The 22,659-nt window shown below is 40.0% G+C and overlaps 1 protein-coding gene across 1 annotated transcript; it reads right to left on the minus strand.

Annotated features, from left to right (window-relative positions):
* Positions 1-303: 303 nt before the first annotated feature.
* Positions 304-22,526, minus strand: nat16 (N-acetyltransferase 16). The gene is made up of 5 exons (XM_028429515.1): positions 22,397-22,526; positions 3,444-3,669; positions 2,398-2,622; positions 1,970-2,304; positions 304-1,354 (listed from the first exon to the last, which is right to left on the minus strand). Exons 2-5 carry the CDS (start codon positions 3,657-3,659, stop codon positions 1,126-1,128), a joined length of 1,005 nt encoding a protein of 334 aa, XP_028285316.1. The 5' UTR covers positions 3,660-3,669; positions 22,397-22,526; the 3' UTR covers positions 304-1,125.
* Between the last annotated feature and the right edge of the window lie 133 nt (positions 22,527-22,659).

The following is a 22,659-nucleotide window of genomic DNA, read 5'->3' on the forward strand; positions in this document are numbered from 1 at the left end:
ATCTAGTTCTCAAAATACACTATGTAGCATTATGTTAATTCAGACACTTTTGTTATACTTCTGCCTGCATTAGATGAAGCCAATAACCTACAGTCGCTTTGAAGCATCAGTGTTTTGCATTACATTATGCTAGAAGTCTACAAAACTAAGCCTAAATTTCACTTACACTTAAGAAGTTATTATTTTAATGCAGCATTTTAGGTAAAAACAGAAAAAAGACATGAAAGACATGATCATAACAAAGGATCAATTGCCAGACAATATTTGTCTGAGCATGATCTTTTCAATGTGTATGTTGCTGATATAATGGTTGTAACGACGCACCCGTCATCAGATTGACAGGATGTAAATCACCTCTGTTTGATCCTGACCTAATCCTTTTTCAGTATAACATTGACTCAGCCTGTCTATGCAGTTAAAGTTAAAGTGCCTTCAGAGTTGTGCTGATTTAGTGACCCAACTCAGCATTTGTACATAATAAGAAGTTCAATATTTACAGAAAGAGAAACTGAATTGAAAGGGTTAAGAAGGTCTAAGGGTACTAAGATGTTTTTTCTTCAAAGAAATGCATTTGTGTGATGTGTGTGTGTGTGTTGTTTAGGCTGCATCACTGTAAGCTCTGCACTCGTATTACACCTTTCTAGCAGGGACTGGTTCTAATATCAGAATATCACATAAGCTAATGCTTACGTTCTGTTATTAATTGTGTGACTATACTTTGTGTTCATTTTACTTTGTGTATTTTATTATTTTGTTTTGCACTAATTCATTTCACAGCCTCTGCTAGAGGTAGTTATGTTTTTAGTGCCAGTCCTCTACACCAAGCTATGGCCTTAATGAATGAATGAAAACTACTGAATATTAGAATCTGCATAAATAAACAATTTGTCACAGACTAATTGTTATCAATATCATTATGTGATTTTATGTTCCCACCAAATGTACTGTTATATAGAATAAACTGCATTCTTAGACAGTTTTGTTTGCTTGTTTTCTATCTCCTCAGTGCAGTGTTTTGTTTTCTGTTAAGTGTAAATGGATTGTATTTATCTCTTGTTGTCAGGACCGTTGTCTTCATTCCTTTTATGCCCCCTCATCTTCTTCTTCTCCATCCACTTTCTCTAACTAGACAACATCCGACTCCACCACGCACTGCTCGGTGTACTCCTTCACCAGCTCCACACCCAAAGTGTTGTTGCAGAAATCAGCCATGGGCTTCCAAAGTGGGGGGTCCAGGAAGATCTGGCACATCACGTAACCCTTCAAGGTGGCAGTGTGGCGCTGCAGGTGGCACAGGAACTGCTGCCGAGCCAGGTTCAGGTCTTTACCGAACATATCAATGTTCAGGTAATACCTAGTAAATACAGGAGATTAGTTATCTTTATAAAGAATGTATGGAATTAGAGAAAAGAGTATTTTAAAAGGTTCCAAACATAAAAATCAGAAACATGTTATGTTATGTAGCACACATGCTCAGCATGTTGCATGTCATGTATCTACCACAAATGGGTGTTTAATGCCACCGCCCACCTTATACCAGGTATAAGTCCACCCGTATTATACTTATAATGACAATATAGTGAGCCAGCAAGCTGAGCATAGCCAGCTAGCTGTAACCTATATACTGCATTTACCTATTGCTGATAAATTAACTGTAGTTATTCATTTACAGTTTTGCAGCAGTAAGTAGCAAGCAGTTCTTTTGCATAAGCCATCAACCTAACATTGAGACAAAGAGCTCAGGACCATAAACAAGAGTCAAGAGCAAGAGTCGTTTCAAATAACATTCCATGCATACATTAGCAACAATAATCAATACTTGTATGTGTATTTCGTCCAAATCTTTAGACTTTGTAAATAGAAGTGCTTAATTTTGGTTCAATCAAAAGATGCTATTCACGGTTTCTTAGGAGATGTAGTTGCCTCTGCAATAATTGCTTTGTCAAATTAATATATAAATGTCACTTACCAATCATCTCCAATGGGCACCCTGAAAGGGAAGGTACAGAGGCTCGCCACAGAGGGACTGGCCACATCATCCACCATCCAGTCAATGTCCTTCTTCAGAAGGATGGTCATGTTACTAGGCAATAGCTTGAATGGCTGCCAGTCTTGAATAATAGTGGCATTGGGGAGGACCCCTTGCATCAGGTCAGTTGTGAGATAAAGCCGGTGGATGGCTGTATGGTCAAGACGCACTGGTGGAGAATTGGAGGACAAAGGACATTGCATGTCTCCACTAAGACCAAGTTCAGACAGGCGGTCCTTCAGTTCCTCAGCTCTAAAGCGCACCAGCAGAATACCCTAAACAAGCCAGACATACAACAGTAAACACACAGACTAACAGCACAGACCAATACAAAGAAAGCAGTATTAGTCTACTTTGAGTGCCTGTACCTGCTTAGTTATGATGCGATACTTCTGGAAGTCCTTAGGTCCAAGCTGATCGTCACGAGTCAGGCGACTGACTTTCACTTCTGGGTACTTAGATTTGACCAACTCGGAGCAAAAGCGCAGCAGAACCCCTGCTACACCCTTTCCCCTCTCCTGAGGTGCAACACGGAGACCCTCCACCAGCATTGTGTCTCCACCATCAATCACACACACAGACTCCAGAGCGATCTACCAGGCACAACAGAGAGAGGACAAAACATGACAGCCCATCAAAGTGACATTGTCTTATAGCTCAGTACCACTTTTTATATGAGACAAAGTAAAACACCAGAGACATTGTGAATATTTGGGAAACAAGAACATGTCAACTGGAGCTTGAGCCTTCTACATCGATCTCTCCATCATCACATCTTGTGAGTCATGGTGGCAGATGAGTAAGTTACAAGTTGTCAGAACATCATTTTCATCTGTGTTCACAGAGAGTGATTTAAAAATGGAAGATCTGACTGAAGTCAGCAACTTCTACTCTGAGGACAAGAAGGAGGTCAATCACTTCTTTCATGTTGGGGTTCAACCACAAGTGATGATCACATGGAATACAAGAGGACAGGTTTGTGCTTTCTCACTGTGGGCCTTTGGCCAGAATCAAATGATAAACAGAGCTAGACATACAGTAGATTTCTGCAGTCTTTGCCTGACTAAAAGACTGTAAATGAACTATTAGCTATAGCTATTATAGTAGGAGTACTACCATTGAGGTCTTTAGCAATTTGCCTTGGAGAAGTATGTTGTGGATAAATAGAGCACAACTCATCAGTATGCTTTTAGCCTTTCACCTCAAGAAGGAATGGATAATGTCCATATTTTACAGATCATTGCTCATCTCCAAATGAATTTACGTACGTAGAATGTGCAATACTTCAAAATTTACATGGTGGACACATTGAGGAAATCATAGACATTAACTTCCTGACTTCCCTTTATTTTCTGACAAAGTTTCTTTTCTTAAATCATAATAATAATTATCAAAGGGTAATAACTGAACTCACCACTTTCCCCTGTTTGCGGGCCAGTATAACTGTGCGGTTAGACTCCTGCAGCCAGCTGGCATATCTAGTGGGAAGATAGTCAAGTCCTCCATAGATGTCCTGGCTCATTGCCATGATTTCGTCAAAGTCCTCCTCAGTGGCCACAGCAAACTGAAGGCCTGCCTGGGACAGGGCCTCTGGGAGCTGGGGCATAGTCAGGCTGGTATCAATCTTCATCTTGAAACAACTGATGAGATAGAATGTGAAGGAGAGATTATAGTATAATGAATTTTTTTCAGGCCGTTTCAATGGATTTAGCCATTTTCTTAAGGTTTTCCAAATACAGAAGATTCTGACAGGTACCATTCTACCCAGAATCACCACAGTGCATGTCACAGGTAACCAAACATCATCACCCACTCAACCACTTATACTACTGTCTAGGTAAAATCTAGGCAAACACAGTCAAGATCCAGCGAGTATTGTGGCTACCAGGAGAGATACCGGTAAGTGCCAGATAGCTGAATTAGAGTTACTGGGATCAGTAAGAGAGAAAAGAGAATGGGTAAAAAAAACAAGGCACAAGTAAACAACCCAAGAGCGCAAATATCAGATGAGACAGGTTTAAGAGTGAAAGACAGACACAGAAAATGACAACAGACAGAGGTAGAATACTGGCACCTATTTTGATCCCTTTGTCTTTTCCAATAAATCCTGTAAATCCACATCCTCACCCCCTTAATCCATACACTAATACTCTCTGATACCCAGTCCATACTACAAACACTGGTATTTCTCCATTGCTTGGCTAAAGAATTCACAGACTTAATTAGACAAGATAAAAAGTATGAAAAATACAAGCCAGTGACCTGAAAACATGACAAAAATTGACCATAATACATAATTCATCCACAATGTATGGATCATTGGAGTAAGTAAAATCACTTGTTGTTATAGACAGCAATGACTTAGTGGTATTCCACAAACAAACTACCACCAAATATCATCCACAGAGTGCACAGGTACAATTTGTTAGGACTCTGCACTACAGAAAACAAAAACAAGTAGCTGCTCTTATGACTTTTTCATTTAATTAGGTCAGTCAGCATACAATGGTTTAACACACAATGCAATACACAGCGGTCAAAAGTAAAGTAAATAAATGTCTTCCAAAGTAAGAATGTGTACAACACAAGAAGTCATACAAAAGAAAACTTACAATATAATAAAATACAATAAAGTATATGATAAACAATAAGATATAGGTAGGGCTGGGTGTTACATGTTAGTAGCTATCAGTAGCTTTTGCACATTTGCATATTTTATGTAGTAAACTGTTTCTATTTGCATTTTACAGCATCTACTAACCAATTCTTTTAATGCTTCTTGGTACATCAGCTATAGAATGTGTCATTCTCTACTAAATTTTTGTCAACTATTTCCACTGAAGATTTTGTTTTGGTGGGATTGTGTGTGCGTTTTAATTTAACCGAATCTTGTAGTTTCTATATTTATTTACTGAGAGTTTAGTTTTTAGTTTTATATTTTTTCACAGAACCATATGTCACATGTGAAGCATTCGCATTTTCACAGATACAGCCACTGTAAATAACACTTCAGTGCCACCACAGGTGCCAAGTGTGATTTTTGTTTTAAGGTCTGTACAGAAACGTAAATCTGTTGTTAATGTTAAAGACCACATATAGGACATTTCCTGTTGTTGGTGGCGCAGGTGTGTGCAGTTTCAGAAGACAGTGGTATTCACGTTGGAGTCAAATGCATGTCAGACGCAAGTAACGCACGTAATTACGAACATGAAAAACATCTGACTTGAATGTCGCTTGTAATGTGAATGTACCGCATGATTAGGGATTTCCGATGCAACTTGCAATATTGGGCTCGTTGGACTGATCTCATTCAAGCCTGGAATGGGTGTCGTACACCAGTAGCTGTATCCGTGAAGTTTTTGGTTATAATGCGTAGTGTGTCATGTTGTCAAAACAAAATAAATAAATAAATAAAGATTAAAAATGGCATCAACACGTTAATGCCCAGCCCTACCTATGTGTGAAATTAAAGAGATGTCAGCACCATAATAATGGCCAGGAGACAGCAAATTATCCAAAACAAGAGATAATTAAAGTAGCAAAGTGAAGCTTCTGAGGGTCCTAATTTTCTGTAAAACTACTACATTAAACAACATAGAAGTGCCAAGAAGCCAAAATAAACCAAAAAAAATGATAAGGAAAAAAAGACAGCCATCCAAAGGATGATCTCCCTTTCTACAGAGCTTGGCATTACACCCTACAAAGCTATATGGACACACATGTCAGTCCATTTAGAAGCTCATAGAAGTAATATGAGTAAATGACCAATCACAGGACACTGTATCTATGATACCGTAATTGATAGCAAGAATGCTTTTCATCCATCCTAAATCACCAGAGTAGAGGTCCTCACAGGTTCACTCGATTTCTTAAAGAATGAAGAGCTGACCAGGCTCCTGAGTCAGAGACAACTGAGTGCGTGCTGCTTATTGAAGCTAAATGAGCATAGGCTACAGTAGCTGGTAGTTCAAACAAGCCTGTTTATTGTTTTGTCAGTCATCCCCACTTGTGGTGTCAGGAGCCAAAGTCAAGAACATGTCAAACTTGAACTATTAAAGGTTCAAAAGCTCCAAGACAAGAAGCGAGAATTCCAAAATTTTCTTGGGTTAAGTGATGATCAAGGTCAATGTCCTGAACCAAATGCAATGTATACATGGGTACACCCATATGACACCTTCAAGGAGAAGCCAAGGTTCAAAGTGCTCCACTGGAAAACTGAAGAACTTACAAGGTACAGGCAGCACGGGTTGTCTGTTCTGTTTTGAAAGATAAGTGGCTAAAAAAAGCTCCACATTAAATGAAGCTTTTAACTTGGGTTCAGGAACAAGGCCACACATCACTACACTCCCCTATGCCTGATTACATGATTACCTATAAAGGTGCATCTGCTCCTCCTACTCCATTTGACAAAGCCCCCCCCCCCCACACACACACACCCCCAAACCCCCTTTGTTTTGCTTCTCTCTTTTCTTCTGACATCCTTCCTACAGGAACACCAGGGGGTCAAGCTACAGAGACATACCCCCACCCAGTCTCTCCTCCTGGGTTCCACAGTTAGGCACACCTCCTCTTCTCCACACTCTCTACTATCATTCATGTCTTTAACCCTCATCCCTTCATCCCACTTCCCCTCGACCCTTCATCCCTCCCCCTCTCCCTATTCCTTACACAAATAAAGCCATCAATTCAGGGGCGTGGCCTAGTCAGTGAAGAACCCAATGCAAGAGGTACAGAGCTGGGCAAATTCCAGGGGCTTAAGGATTATAGAGCAATTAAGAGCAAAGTGGCTTCTGTGTTAAAAGGAGCTATGTCAACCATGTGACATTGCAATCATTGCATTGAATACATTGCAATCATTTTCACTCCATTGTCTTAGTGACCATCACTCAGTGCTGTCAGCCTTTTAATCCTAAGCCCCATAAACTCTACAACCCACACACCAATGCACGAGGACTGTGTGATTTGAAGCCTTGAACACAATCATCATTCACAACATGACATTTCCACAACACAGCTCATCTGTGCCATCCTAAAAAAAGTCCAAAAGGTGAAAACAATAAATACTTAGACCTAAAAAAGAGGGACCTAGTGTTCCCTCTTTGAACACTACTACACAGTGAAACACGAATGAGTGTGAGACCTCACAAAGTGGACCCACACTTCATCCACTGGTCTTACACCATCTAACACAGTGCTTAAACTCGTAATGAGATGTCTTCACAAGCCACAAAAGGTGGTTACATGCCACTTGCACAAGCCTTTCTAATGTCTAGTGTATTTTAAATTGACTGTCAGAATGGTAGTTTATGAGGAGCCAAAACTAGACTTGATATCTGTCTTTTTTTGTTTTGCTATTGTCTTTGTAATGTTTTTTTGTTTGATTTGGTTTGTTGTTTTGTTTTGTTTTTACTGGAATTACTAAAATGTTAGCATGAAGGATACAGGGCTAGGGTTGGCCACGACGACTAGGATTAAAAAGACAGAGCTAGCTAGTGGTTACAGGAGAAGCTGTCAAATGAACAGACTGTATGGTCAGGAGAAAAAAAAACTGGACTGAGGTACCGAATGCCAAGGTAGCCAACCAAAGACTGCAGGTATAATTATTAACAAGAGTTGTCGAATTCTTATATCTGAACAAGATTCAAATAGGAGTAAATGTGAAAAGGACATTGTGTGAAATCTGTGTGACACTTTTCACATGGATACTGGCCTACACAGAAATGTTCAGTGCTTCATCTGTGACAAAAAAACATTAAAAGGCCAAACCCCACCAATCAACATACACACATGTCTGTATAACAAGTATGACATTCCTCAGTTCTTTACATTTTTGTATTTTCTGCTAGTCTGTGTATGTACTGTTTGAATGCCATTAGGAGAGGGGACTGGAGGGTGCCCCATTAGTCTCATATGGAAATTATTGGTTTTTAGAGGCTAACACAGAAATGCTAGACATGTCCCAATAATCTATCAATGAGCTATGTCAGCTGTAAGGGCATTTGCAGTGAAAACACTGTCTGGCCATAGCAGACACACACACAGACACACTGTGGACACTGGTATTTTTCCATCATGCTTTGATGCTTTGAGATGAGCTGTCAGGCTTGGCTGGGTAGTCTGGTCCTGCCATTCAGAGTGATGCTGATTTGTTTTTGTGTTTCTGTCTCCCTCTCACACACTCACTGATTCATTCTTCATGCTCTTGCTGCTTCCTTTCTTTGGCTGGCAGTGTACTCCAGACAAAATTAAATTTGGAACATTTGCAAAGACTGCTAAACTGCTATTGATTATGCAACCGTGAGCAAGTGCCAGTGTGCTCACTGTAGATTGGGGGGGGGGGGGGGGGTGTCAGGGAATTTAATAATGTCCTTTCACCACATGAGAGTTTTGGAGATGTGGAGGCAAGAAATGATCCAAAGGATGCACAGAAATGAGCAATTTTCTGCTGACTTTTGGCAATGCTCAATTTCTCAAAATGTTCAAGAAAACCTCAGGAAGTAGTTTTACAAGATGTGCATCTATTGTGTCAATTGTGTGGCAATGGTGCCATTTTGTCTCTGATAAATACCCAAACTAACTTTTCATTTGGAGCACGCTGCCAGCTGTCTATTTTGTCTTTCCACACTCAGACACAGAATTGACAGGCCACAAGTCTTTTGAGCGACCGAAGAGTACAAAACCCAAAGAAACACACCATGTCTTCAGTAGATTATCCTGCTGGTCAAGTGATGAAAGCATGGACACCAAAATCATTCATGTCTCCTGGGTAGATCCTTGGCTCCAGTGCTTCATGCCTGTAGGCTCCATGTTGATGCAAATATATTAGCATATCAGTCTGTAGCACCATTGCAGGCTCCATTTTTCCCACGCTGCCCGGCCTATACATGAAACAAACCATTGACACACAGGCACCAGAAAATGATTAGTTGGTAAATCTGTTGATAATCACTCTGTGCTTGTCGTCATAAAAATAAGAAAACTTGGCAATGTATCACCTGAAAAACTGGCTGTTTCTACGCAACATTTGTCTTGGGCTACATAATGTACATTGATCAATCTTTCTCAAAAGATCAATGAACCCTGAAGGGTTATCTGTAAGATATGATCAACTTACCATCTTCTAAAATAGTAAGTAGTTAAAAAGCTTATCAACAAACTTTGAAAATACAGCAACTGCTTTAAAGACAATTAAGTGTTGCTCAGGTGTCACACACTGTTGTATATATGTAATTGAAACAAAAAATATGAGGATAAACATCTGAATGTGGATTAATCCAGATACAAACATTATATGACTATGATCATTATTGGTAACTCTTGGAATTACCGGTAATGGTTGTCTCATTAGACAGAAAATAATAACAAAATAATGAAAAAAATCCTAAATTCTCATTTAGACACAAAGTCACAGTTTGCCAACACAGTCCACCCAAAACCAAACATATGTTGAATATGAGCACACACATGCTCAGTGCCTGAATAAAATATGCAGTGTACGTGAATCCCATTTAAGTTCCAAAACAATGTACACTATGAAAACATCTATGTAGAATAGAATGTGTTGATTTTCTAATACAGAAATTACAAAAGAAATTTGGTAATACATTAGTAATGGTTAGGAGTTGTTTCTATTACTCACAGTTGTAACGTTGCTGAGATATTTGGTTTTGACAGGTGCAATTCCTTAAAACAGACCTCCCAGGTACATGCAGCATTACAAATGTATAAAATGAATACAGTGAATGCATAGTAGACCCATGGACTTAGTGGAACCATAGCTATTTTAAAAAATAAATTGGTGCAAGTTCTACTACTAGTACTTTTTATAGTGTGAAACCACATGCTAGGGATTGTCACAGTCACTTCCCTGCCCATGTTATTAGCTGTCAGATTTTGGGAAGTGTGTGTGTGGGCTGATGACTAACTGTAGTCAGATTAATTATGCGAGAGACAGAAATACAGTAAAACAGCAAGAGCAACAAACAGTGACAGACGAGGTAATGTTTCATGTTCAAACATTACACTGCCTCTATGTTTTTTTTAGTAAGTGATCTCTTTTTCTGAAAGCCTGTTTTTTTGTATCTTATTGTATTTGATCTACAATACAATCAAAGAATAAATGTTTGGAAACTGTAATAGCATGAGCATAATATGGCTATCAGCATCGATTAGTCTGCACCAAGGGGGTTCGAGAGTGCAGAAAGGTTTCCTGCACAGCACAGTGTAGCCCAGTCTAACAGTAGTTACTGTAGTTTAAAGCCTATCTAATTAAACCTAAAGTTTTCAAAGACGTCCATTTTCCCAGGGTTGTTTGATCTTGACACTATTGCCATTTAAAATCTCTACAAAGAATGATTTCTTCTTCTTGTGTTTGTTCTTCTTGCACTTCCTCCTCTGTGATCTGGCTCCTTTGCAGAAAAGAATAGATAAGAACGGTCCTAGTGCCCAAATCAGTCAGTGCGTTTACATGAAAGGGGAAACAACAGTTATATTTATAAAAATAAAATAGTTATATTTACACAATGTATCTATTTTTAAGTTGCTAGCAACAGCGGTGGTGGTGGGGGGTATAGAAAGGTATCCTGTGATGTCAGGGACAGTGTGTTGAAATTGCATCAGCACTGAGTACACACGTTTTAGCCAAAAATAATGACCACTTACTATATTCGACAATGTGTTCCCAGCATTACATCTAGAGTGGAGCTGAACTGATGATTGGCAATCAGAACACACACACACGCACATACACACACAGTTACAGATTCTTGGCTGTACACCTTTTTTTATCTTGTAATTTTTTCTTTATTTTGATTATTTTTGTTTTGATATTTTGAGCTCCATGTTAGCAGCACAGTTGACCATTCAGATGCCCTCTAACAGTCTAACAGACTGATCAGAATGGACACAGATATAATGTTGACAGTTGCAGTAGGTAGAATTTTATCCAAACTATCATTTTGTATTCAAATCGTATTCAAATTAGTTTCCACATTGCAAATCACAATCTATCTTATTGCACTATTCTTTCATGCACAGCTCTTTCTTCAGTTACGTTGCAGTGTTTCTAGGTTGGGCCCATTCTTGAAGAACAAAACACAGGAGTCCCCTGGGTGGTAACTGGTCACCCTAGAAATAAATAAAGCCACATATTATGGTCTGAATTATTTATATAATATTTGTAATAAGTAATAAGTTAGTACAAAGAAACAGAAAAATGCAGATTATTCATGCTGCTCTTACCTTGCCAAGAATACTAGAGTCCTTCCACCAGCATCAGACAATGCATCATCATCCCACTAATTAACACATGACTTTCCCCAAGCACTCATTGAAGCACTTCCACATGTGCTTAATGGTTTAAGACTGCCGTCTGTATAACATTGGTCATAAATATTGCATCATCTGTGGCAGTTTGCATAATTCAGAATAGGATAGTATAGGTTTACCAGAGGCAGCAGATGGTTTCTTCTAGACTGCAATCTCCAAATTAGCGTTTTACTATTTTTACTTACTTACTATTAATTACTAAGTAATTAATTAATTAAGTAATAACACAATCAAGACTGTGTTTTTTTTATCCCATATACCCATTTTTAAGGGTAAACATCGTTCTTTTTATTAAAAGCCCTGAACCTTTGAATCTGTGTTGTGTCAAGGCAGATTACTGATTATTGACTGACAGGGATTTTGAGTTGTGTGTGGGCTGAGCCATTTCCATTGGGGTCAGTATTATGTGATGTTGGTGCTGCAGAATGCAACTGTGACAATAGAACAACTTTAACTGATGCACAAGATCCTGTGTTTTGATTTTATGTTTTATGTTGTTGTCCTTGTCGAAAAGTCAATGAGTTGAAACTACCAACCAGAAACAGTAGGGACCAACTACAGCTGACCACGTATAATAAGGATGGAGCTAGCACTAGCAGCTACAAGAAGCTCAGCCCAAACACAAGATACTAAACAGGGAGCTATAACGTTTACTTACCTGTCCTCTCTGTCTGCTGCCAGACAGCCCTTTTTCTGGTCAGATTAGTACAAAGGTTTTATAAAAGTTTCAGTGCCACATTGAAGGCACAACGAGCAAGCCCAAGTCATCTTTCTCATTATGATAGCTCCTTCGAATGTGGTTGACAAATGTGTCCTTCTTTTCCCTGGTATGCATGAAGCGGGATCTGTTGTGGCCCATCACATCCAAGGATTTAATGCAAACTGGCAAACTGAACTTGACTGTTTGCTGAAGAGAAACCTTTTAATGTTTATATTGACTCCTGGTTTATTGGTAGCACAACCAATATGATGAGGCGAGGAGGAAGTCTTCCACAGACCAGATCATCCCTTATCAAAACTCTTGCTGTAACCTTCACGGTCTACGACAGTGGACTTGGAGTATATTAAGGTCTTCAATCGCAAAGACAGTCCTGTAGGAAGTCCTTCTTATTTCATTCTTCAAAGTGGAAAAAATACTTTATTCCATGTGTCCAGTTAGACTCGGCCAGTTCAGACCCTAGTACTCCAGTTGTTCTGCTAAGGGTTCAATGAGATGCAGCCATCAGTTGTTAAATGAATCTATTGTAGAAGATGCAGGCAAAGACAAATCAGTGCTTGTAGAGGTATGTCCATGAAGGTTCTCAGCCATAGAGATCTTTCATTTCATTAGTTTCCTTTCATTCAAGAGCTTTATGCAAAGCAACTGGACTCATAGAGTTCCTTGAAGATGTTCATCAGTTGAGAAGTGATGACAGACCAGCACTGTAAACCCACTCTTTATGGGTCAGGTTATTGTGACTCCCAGTCAGTTTGATCCATGTGGTGGCCAGGTAGTGAGGTCAGCCTATGGAGGCATAGCTGAAGGACTCTGCCTCCAGTATGCCTGCAGTGTTGCCTCGAGTGTCACATGATTAAAACATGCCCCCCTAGTTTCCACACAGTGTCTAATTCCTGTGTAGATAAATAACTAAAACATTACAAAAGTAGAAGAATACATGGTTACAGGTTATTATTGACAGTTTATCCATATGTGTGCTATTTGATATATTTCACCCAGCATATATATATCCATCCATCATCCGAACCTGCTTTTTCCTGCAGTGCAGGGTCACAGGGTGAAATACATCAAATACCACACATGGATAAACAGTTACTGTATACAGTAAAACTCTTAAAATTTTCACAGTGGTGCGGAGGATCATGTTACTGTATAATCCCAAAATTTGAACATGTATTATTACTGTTTTATTTATCAATTGTATGTAATGTATGTAATTGTATTGAAATCTGCTGTCACCAGCCTCAGTGATTAACAACCAGTTGTTCTGACCCCAGTAATCATAAAGTGCTTTGAGAGGATAAAGTACATCAAGGATGTCATCCCTGCTGGTCTGGACCAGTACCACCACTAGCAGTCTCACTAGCACTTCAGCCCTGACTCACACAGAGCATCCTAAAACTTATGTCAGAATGTGATTTGTTGCTTTTAACACTGTAATTCCAGACAAGTTTGTACTGGAGCTTCACAACCTGGGACTAGCTATACACCAGTGTGCTTCTGGATCAGGGACATTCTCAGCAACAGGCCTCAAGTGGCGAGAATTGGGAGCTGAACATCATCCGCACTGATCCTGAACACAGGTACACACACAGGGTTGTGTGCTCAGTCCAATCCTCTTCAGTCAGGATGGGTCTGCCATCCACTCCACAAACACGGTTGTGAAGTTTGTGTTCGACACCACTGTGGAGGGTCTCATATGAGAAAATGATTATGCTCATTACAGAGCATCCAGCACCTGATAACATGGTGTTCACATAATAACCTTGTTCTGAACATCAGCAAGACCAAGGAGGTCGGTGTGGACTTCAGGAGGTCCAGAAAGACGGAACACACTCCTCTCCTCACACAAGGAGAGGCTGTGGAGCGAGTGGAGAACATCAAGTTCCTGGGCATCCACATCACGTCTGACCTGACCTGGTCTCTGGACACTTCTGAAACATGCTGGACTCTCCACTTAGCTGCTTGTAAACTTCTACAGAGCCACAGTAGGAAGTCATCCTCTGTATCAGCGCAGCGACAGTGTGGTACTGCACAGGACAGAAAAGACTTGACCCGGGTGCTGTGTATGGCTCAGGGGATGATAGGAATTTCTCTTCCAGATCAGGACTCACTATATGCTGACTGGATCCAGGGGAAGGTAGACATATTGCTGCTTACCCCATCCACTTGGGACTGTGCCTCTTCCTTCCAGGAAAAGGTATAGAAACATCAAGACTCATACAAGCAGACACATGCTTTTTCCCCTAAGCTGTGAAGTCAATCACTCCCCCTGCTCACACATACACACACCTCGCCCCTATAGACACTCACACCGGATCCCTACAGACACACATCCACACCCTGTGCTAAAGACTGTGACATGCACTACACTGCACTTTATAACATCCTGCTGGACTTTACAAATATACCTCTTATTATTCTATTTTTTGTATTTATTGCCTCTTCTGAGCCAAGAGCTACCAGACAAAATTCCATTGTGTTATGCATGATAATAGAGATTCTTGATTCTACCATAGTTTAGCTCAGTGTTTCACAGAGAAGCTGTACACCATTAATGGAACTGTTGACTACAAGAAGTTTGTTTTCCAAAACTTACTCTCACTATTTGTGGCCATACTGTGCTTCCTGTTTCTTGTATAAACATCTTGTCAATTTTCTTATACAAAGAACAGGCCTACACTGGGACACAAACACAAACATGATCCACAGTCCCCCCCACCTCCTCTTCCCTCCTCTTTTCTCATCAGGCCGACCTATGGTTTATTATTTTACGTCACTGTGTGTCCAGTCTTCCTGGTAGTTTTCTCTCTCTCTCTCACTCTCTCTCTCTCTCTCTCGCTCTCTCTCTCTGTATCCTTCTTCAGGTCTCTCTCCAGATCATCATGCTAAACGGCATCCGGCTCTCTGACAAACCCAGTGTCTGCTGTCTACACCTGCCTATGTTGTTCTTCTATGTAGTGCTAGTGTAATTAAGTTGAACAACATATCAGCTAAAACACAATACATAGTTTTTCAGCATTCCAATTATAGTAACCTGTCATATTTGTTCTATGTAATGTATGATAAATGTGCATGTTTGTTCCTCTCTCTCCTTCATCCTCTCTGTCCTGTCTATCGCTTCTTCTCCTCCTCTACCTGGCCGACTGTCAGCAGGAAGGTTCTCCTTATGAGCCGGGTCCTGTTTAAGGTTTCTTCCTGTTAAAAGGAAGTTGTTCCTTGCCACTGTTGCTCTTAAGGGGGTTCAGGCTCTGGGTCTCTGTAAAGCCCCAAAGCACAATTTTTATTGTAAAATGCGCTATATAAATAAAATTGAATGTGTTGAAGCTCATATTCGTCTTCTGCAAAACTGCGAACAATATAACAAGGTTAAACACAAACATGCCATGTTAATAAGAAACATTTAATCATAGCCTTCGAGTCATTTTTGTTTCTCTGATTTTTTAGTCAATGTGTTAGACATGTAAGTGAATGAAAAGATAACATAGGTTAACAAATCTTACATGTCAGTAATGACACAGTGACTCACTGGCTATCAGTAAATGAGAGCCGTTACTGGGTAAGAGGACTTTGTTGGTTTTGTTTGTTTTTGAAGCATTTGACTACAGTGCTGCAGTGTTCTTTGTCCTGAGTCATGGCTTTGCACCAGCCCAATGTAAAAACATTCAATCAGGATTTCTCCTTCAGAGTGAAGGTTCGTGGCCCAAACTGCCCCTGCTGTAAAACAGATGAGTGCCGTGAGGAGAAGATGAGTGTGGGGGATGGTTGGGGATTACATGTGTCATTATACCCCAGAGACTGCTGCGGGGGTGATAAATATGATGGTGGAGGGAGGACAGAGGTGAGTGGACAGCAGAAATGATGGTTTTCTTCAGGGATGGAGAGCGAGAGAGGCAACGCATCACACTTGTACACGTGCAGACTCACCAAACACTTTTTGATTTCATCAGCGAGGCCAATAAATCACACCCTTCATAGTCTCCTCTTGACCTCTTCTTTGCTGCTCTCTATTCTAGACCTGACCTCATCTCCTTCTGCCTCCTCTGAATCCCAGCCCCTCCTCCTCCCTTCTTCCCAAACCTCCCTACCATCCCCCTCCTTCTGTTACTCCTCCTCTCCTAAATCTTCCCCTCCCTTCTGTCCCCTCTCTTGTTTTCTGCACTGCAGCACCTATACAGTCATTAACCTCCAAGGGCAGTACAACACACTTTGTGTGTGTGTGCATATGTCAAATCAAATTCCGTTTAGTTCTGAAAATTTGAGGCATTTCTCTTCCTTTCTGAAGCACATATGTCAGTCAAATGTTAACACATGCTCATCACATGACATTTGCATCCCAGTCGCCAGGATAAAATGTTGCCATAGAACATTGCTGCAAACCACACATATGTACAGTGTTAATGTTTCTCAGCCTAAACTAAAAACTGTGTCATACTGACAATCAACTAACCCAGGCAACAAAACATGTCATATTAATATGCAGCTGTGTGTTTTGAGACTCTCTAAGCATTTTTGTGCACATCCAACACAAGCCGACAGTGACACCCATTCAAGATAAGGATCCATCACTTTACAAGTGCATTGCAGCAGTTTAATGACAATATTACATAATTTTAGCCACAATGATGTGTCTTGGCTATACTGCAGCTGCAGTGATACCAGCAAAGCGCACAGTTGTTTGACTTCACCAAGACCCCTTTATGCGACACAATTCATAAATCTACTATAAATATGCATCCAAATGAAATTCACTTAACCCTGTACATGATAACAGGTTTCATTGATTGCTTTGCTATGATGTTCCATCATATCAAAGTGTCAGACAGAACAGCGCCCCCTGGAGTAGCATCAAAATACAGAGCCATTATGTGCCAGAGCCCTGAAGTACCCATTCACTGTGTGAAAACTGGGTCTGGATTCCCTTCCTGCTGCCGCTACCATGGCTACTTTACTTTATGATGGGGACAACTTCACATGACTGTATATATGGCTGTTGTGTAGTTGAGTGATTGGGCACCTTTTTTCTGTAGCATTAATCTTGCCACAAAAAAACATGAATGTAAAATGTAACATGCAAACATCATCACAAATGCTGACCTGAAGTTGGACCACTCCTTATGGCTGCCTTATTAACCCTGGTCAGATTGACTGTTCACAGCAGGCCAAAACAACCCTCATGCCATCATGAGCCTGGTGCTTTGGACAGGCTGTTTATGTGTGCTCCCTTCCATGATTAATACAGTAATGCCTCCACTCTTTCAATTCCAAATACCAAACTGTCAAAAGACATCAGATCACGTCTGATCCTCTCTCTCTCCTTCCAGCAGCCATAAGAGCATACATGACAACAGACAGGTATCAATGCAGCCTACTAGCAGAAGAAGGATCCTTTATGTAATGGTAGTGCGATGTGGAGGGAAGATGGTTGCCACAGTGATAAAAACCCCTTTTTCACAAGTGAAGCCTGCACTAATCATCGTGTCTTTTTAAGCTTTCAGTCTGTTCTTGTGTATAGTTTTGGTTTAATTGATGGATAACTGGCTGATATTGTTGTCACCTTGTGGGCCTGTCAGTCTGTCTAAGCACAACAGGGACTACCACAAAGGATGTGATGATGCATACCCTGAATCTCAGTCCACATCCTGTGTGTGACCAAGCCAGTTGTACTGATGGTTAGCTTATTAATAGTTTGACTATAGCCATACGTCAAATGCTCTGTTTGGTGAATATTAACGTGGTATTTTGAAAAGGGAGTCCTTCTGTAATATCAGCCTAGAGATTCTGAATTCTGCCATACAGTTAGGTAGGCCTGTGGGCATCTGCGTAAATGGACACCTGAGGAGATGTATTTTTTTTTATATTTCTATTTTAACCTGTAAAATAGTAAATGTAATTTGCATGTAAATTACCATATTTATACACTGCTTGTTTGTTGCCCACAAGTGCCCTAAAGTTCTTCATGTTGCTTTTAAGTAAGTAGAATTTCCACATGATTATTGTAGTTTAGAGCTGCCACATATTGATTGAATTGATGATTAAATTATTATCACTAATGCAAAATCCAAATATCTTGTTATATTATTTTATCCAATTTTCTCGAAAACAAGCTTGACATTTGTGGTGATGATGAAAAAAAAATCCTCCAGTTTGGCCCTATCCCAAAAACTCCTCCCTGGTCCCATCCCTCCATTCTGCACACACATGCACTGCAGTGTGTCCTACTTCCATTCGGGTTGAAGGGGTAGTGGTTATCTCAAGCCCAGATGGTCCGCCAAATGCACCATCACTCCCTCATGCGTAGTCAAATCATGTGAGAGAATATTTTTCAGAATGCCTTGCAACTGTGGACGATGAATGCTTAATCCATGTTAAATAAAATGCATTTGACGACTAAACATCTTCGGCCTCAGGAATATTTCATCTGTACTAATGTATTACAGTACCTATGTTTCAAGCCCCTCTTTAAGGTGACACATTAATTGTTATTATGAAAACATATTAATTTTAAGAATACTCAAATATGTTTGGAAGGTGTAACATAAAATGTATTTGCTGTGACACCCCTGCCACTCTCGAAGATGGCTGAGCACTCTCTAGGTTGATGAATCATGTTGGACAAACTAAAATACATTATAATGTATAAATGTAGTTGTTTTAAGTTGTGGCTACAAACATTTATTGGATGGAAAACCACAGTTTATTTGAGTTTATCCAATGAGTCATTTTCTTTGAGTGTAGCTGACTCCCTGACCTTGAAGCTCTATTACAAAATACCCATTACAAAATCAGGAGCACTAAGATATAAGTGATTGGGTTACTGGAGAAGTAACAGGATATAGCTCCTGTATATACATTTTGCATGAGTCTCCTATTCTTTTGAAGAACCACAGGCAACACACACTGTAAATCTGTTGCATGATCTTGCATGAATGTTTTCTATCAGCTTAATGACTTTTATACAGGACTTGACTTCACAAATTGGCTCGAAGAGAAGCTAAGGTAAAATGTGTCTGATCTGATTTTATCATTGAGAAATTGTTAGGGCTGAGGTGTAGGCTGGTCAGGGTTAACTTCACCTCTTCTTCTCTTCGTCTCATCCTAGGCTGAAGCGTACTGTATATCTACTGAGCGTACTGTCCATCTACATGCTAAAAACTGCCATACTTGCTTTAGCTGTTGCCAACAACAAGTGTCAGCTTTTTCAATACAGTTAAGCTAACATCATATATTTAGATCAAGTTGTAAACTGTAAATGGTATTTAAATTTTGTATCTTTAACAATCAAAATTCTCTAGGCACTTTACAGTGTCTGAATGAGAGTGTATGGTAGGTTGTCCTACTGCTGCTATACTATTAATACCTTGTGTGCATTATTGCCAGGTGCTTGATATCTCCACATCTCCAGCACATGTTGAAAGCTTCAGCATTACCTTTCATTAATCACATAATAAGTCCACAGCATGCATTAGAAAATCATGCATTTGAATGGTTCTACAGTATATGTATGTAAAATTATGCATGTCTCTAGTAGGGCAGGCTGTGCAAATATATCAGCACAATTGAGTCATTCATTTCATTCATTACCTTTAATAGTTGGAGTTAATGATACTAAAAACCACATACTATGAAACAAAAAGAAGCTTTGACTTGTTTTTGTTGAGTGGTTATTTTTATTTATTTTATAGAGCATTTTAGCTTCAGGCTGTAATGAGTTAATATTAGGTTACATGTTGCCAGTGCAGCTATTATTCCTCTTTTGCCTACAGAGGTGGAATCACACTTTCTTTGGCTGTTGCATTTCCTGCCATCATGACCTGAATAACACATTGGATGAAAGGCAACAGCAGGTAAGATGGCTATGATCACATCTAAATACCATGTAATTGTATCTAAAAATCCCCCTGCCATGTTTTCAGTTAATATCGATAAATAATGTGTCATTTTAGTATATTTTCATACATGAACTATGGACAAAGTATAAGATGCTGAAACACATCTGGACATTGCATGAGTATATAATGCAGAAAAAAATGCTATAGGTTTGCATCATCACATAGACTGAGCTACTTCTTCTTTATTATTTACAGTACTGTCAGCACTGTCTTTAACTGAACTAAGAATGATCCAAACATCTGATCTGTGTTCTGCATCCTCAGCTTCACCTGCCAAGAGTTGTTTTGTTGTCCCAGTTAACTAGACCTGAGGGTAACAGTGTACTCCTTAGGGGACTACAGATGATAAGCAAACATAATGTTGGTGTAGTAGGGTTGTTTGGTTCTGCTCACTCCTCCCAACACTGCTATCTGGTTCTGCTAATGGTACAGATCTATGAATAGAAAAGTCCATTTTTTCAATTTGGTTTGAAGTGTAATGAGTGTTACAGCCTCTGTGAGTCATAGATTTTTGTCTTGCTTTATCTAGGATGGCACTGGGTGCTATCAATAGAGATACATGTTACACAGATGACCTTGTTTTCTACTCAGTGTGCCCCTTATGGGCTGTTAGTGGAACTGATGGAACGGAAAATTCCAGTGAACAATACAACACAATCCAAAACTGGGAAGTTCTGGGAGGATAAGACGCAATCAAACCCTCATGTCAGGTTAGCTGCAATAAAACCCTGAGATCTGCATCCTGTAGGTTTACTTCCCATAGGACTACATCTGAATATACAGACATTACATAACTGAAACTCTATAGGCTGAAATTAAACAGCACTGAAATACAACCATAATGTTGCTCTTTATTTCATGTATCTATCTAAACAATGGCATGTTCCTATCATTTAGCATATTTTGCTGGTTACAGTTTTTACTCTGCAGATTATATTGCAGATATTATCTTTATGTACTGAAAAACTACAGTATTTCCACTCAGCTCCCTCACACACAGCAGACGTATTTTGATAACCATGGGTGACATTGATATTATCACAGAAATGGTAATGTTATGTCGAAAAGAGAAAATGATAAGGTCAGTGTTTAATCATTTAATGTTTTCCAAAAACAACTTGGCAACTAGCCACGAGGACATTATTTGACTAACCATACTATATTGTATCTTAAAAGTATATCTAAAGCACCTAAAGCATCTTTTTCTCCCTTATGTCCTGTAAACAATGGTTTCATAAGGGACATATGACCTTACATACTGATACCAATTTTCTGTGGCCCATGACATCAGCAGGCGGCTATATCAGTCTTTTTTTTTTTGACAATGGTAAAACAGTAACAGAGTTTAGAGAGAGATGCTGACCCTGAGCGGAGAGAAACAGATACAAAATGAGGTGGGACAGGAGCTGTAGCGTGAGAGAGAACAGCAGATGTCCCTAAAAATGTAGCCAAATGACGAAGGACAGTGTAGGCTGCAACCCCCACGACCCGACCCCTGATAAGGAGAAGAAAATGTACGGATGGATGTTACAGTCCATTTCTGTTCCTTACTGGAAATAATTATTCTTATCTATTTTGTTTTTGAGCTTCTTTATAGTCAAATGTTGAATTACAGCATATTTACCCTTAATGGCCATCAGAACAGGGGATCACTATCATTATGAGTAATTGTAATAAAGAGCCACACAAAAATGATCTCTGTCCTCCTATTTGCATATTGTATGGAATACTGTATGTGCAGAAAGAGCTCATTAGCTGTTATAGGGGTTTTAAAGAGGCTCCATGATGACAGTGATGTCAGGCTAAATGTTTGGAATTATTTGGTGCTATTTTAGGTGTTGAGAGACATTGCCAAGATATATATGCTTTTTGCAGAAATTCTGTATTATCTGCATGCAAACTTGAAATAAAGAAGTAGCTCAGCTAGAAAAGCCTGATAATACATAACTGTTTTGTGTAAAAAAACGAGACACACATAGACTATTTATAAAAGAAAAGCTCGTTATTGAGATAATGGGAATAGTTTGCGTTGGAAAAAAACAGTCTGTCAGAACGACCCCGTGTTTAATTTTTAAAATGTGATAAGACGAAGGACGGCAAAAAAATGAAGGTTTAAGCTCCATTCAGCTGTGCCGTGAGTCGTCATTGCTGCTAGCACCGTAACAAGCGAGCAAAGAAGATGGAAATAATCTGACAAGGTCACTGAGAAGACTAAAACACACTGGGGACAAACATTACATAATAGCGTCCGCGATTAAAATCAAACAATACCATTCAGTCCGATGCGTCACAATGAACCCAGCGGGCCCCAGCACCCTACGCGCTCCGCAGTCCGCACAGGGATGTTACACGCTGGTCATTTTTAAGACCACCTATAGGAAAAAGCTGAGGCGTCTGTTGTCTAACCGACAGCCGCTCTGCTGGGCTTACCGCGGGTGATGGCCGGCGGTAGTGTCCTTGGTGTCGGCGGTCGGCGGAGACAGGATGGATGACAGTATCACGGCTGATGCACGAGCTGCACAGGTCCGTTGATGAATGCAAGAAAGACAGATCGGCTCTGTCGAAGATCTACTGGAGACACGAACCACAAGTCCCGCCCCTCCCAGTTCCCTACGTCAGTCCGTACTGGAGTCACTGGAGCGGCTCGGCATCACCGCAGCCCTCCCTCTCCTGCGCGTGTGTAGCTATTAAAA

The sequence above is a fragment of the Parambassis ranga genome, chromosome 18 (assembly GCF_900634625.1).
Source record: "Parambassis ranga chromosome 18, fParRan2.1, whole genome shotgun sequence".
Classification (NCBI taxonomy): domain Eukaryota; kingdom Metazoa; phylum Chordata; class Actinopteri; family Ambassidae; genus Parambassis; species Parambassis ranga.

What these genes read in the sequence shown, in the direction of transcription:
- nat16 (XM_028429515.1), bottom strand. Translation starts at nt 3,659, where the DNA reads ATGAAGATTGATACCAGCCTGACTATGCCCCAGCTCCCAGAGGCCCTG. An exon ending in CCCGCAAACAGGGGAAAGTG is followed by an intron (nt 2,623 to 3,443) that starts GTGAGTTCAGTT and finishes TGTGCCTGGTAG; the next exon opens with ATCGCTCTGGAGTCTGTGTG. An exon ending in ATCGCATCATAACTAAGCAG is followed by an intron (nt 2,305 to 2,397) that starts GTACAGGCACTC and finishes TGGCTTGTTTAG; the next exon opens with GGTATTCTGCTGGTGCGCTT.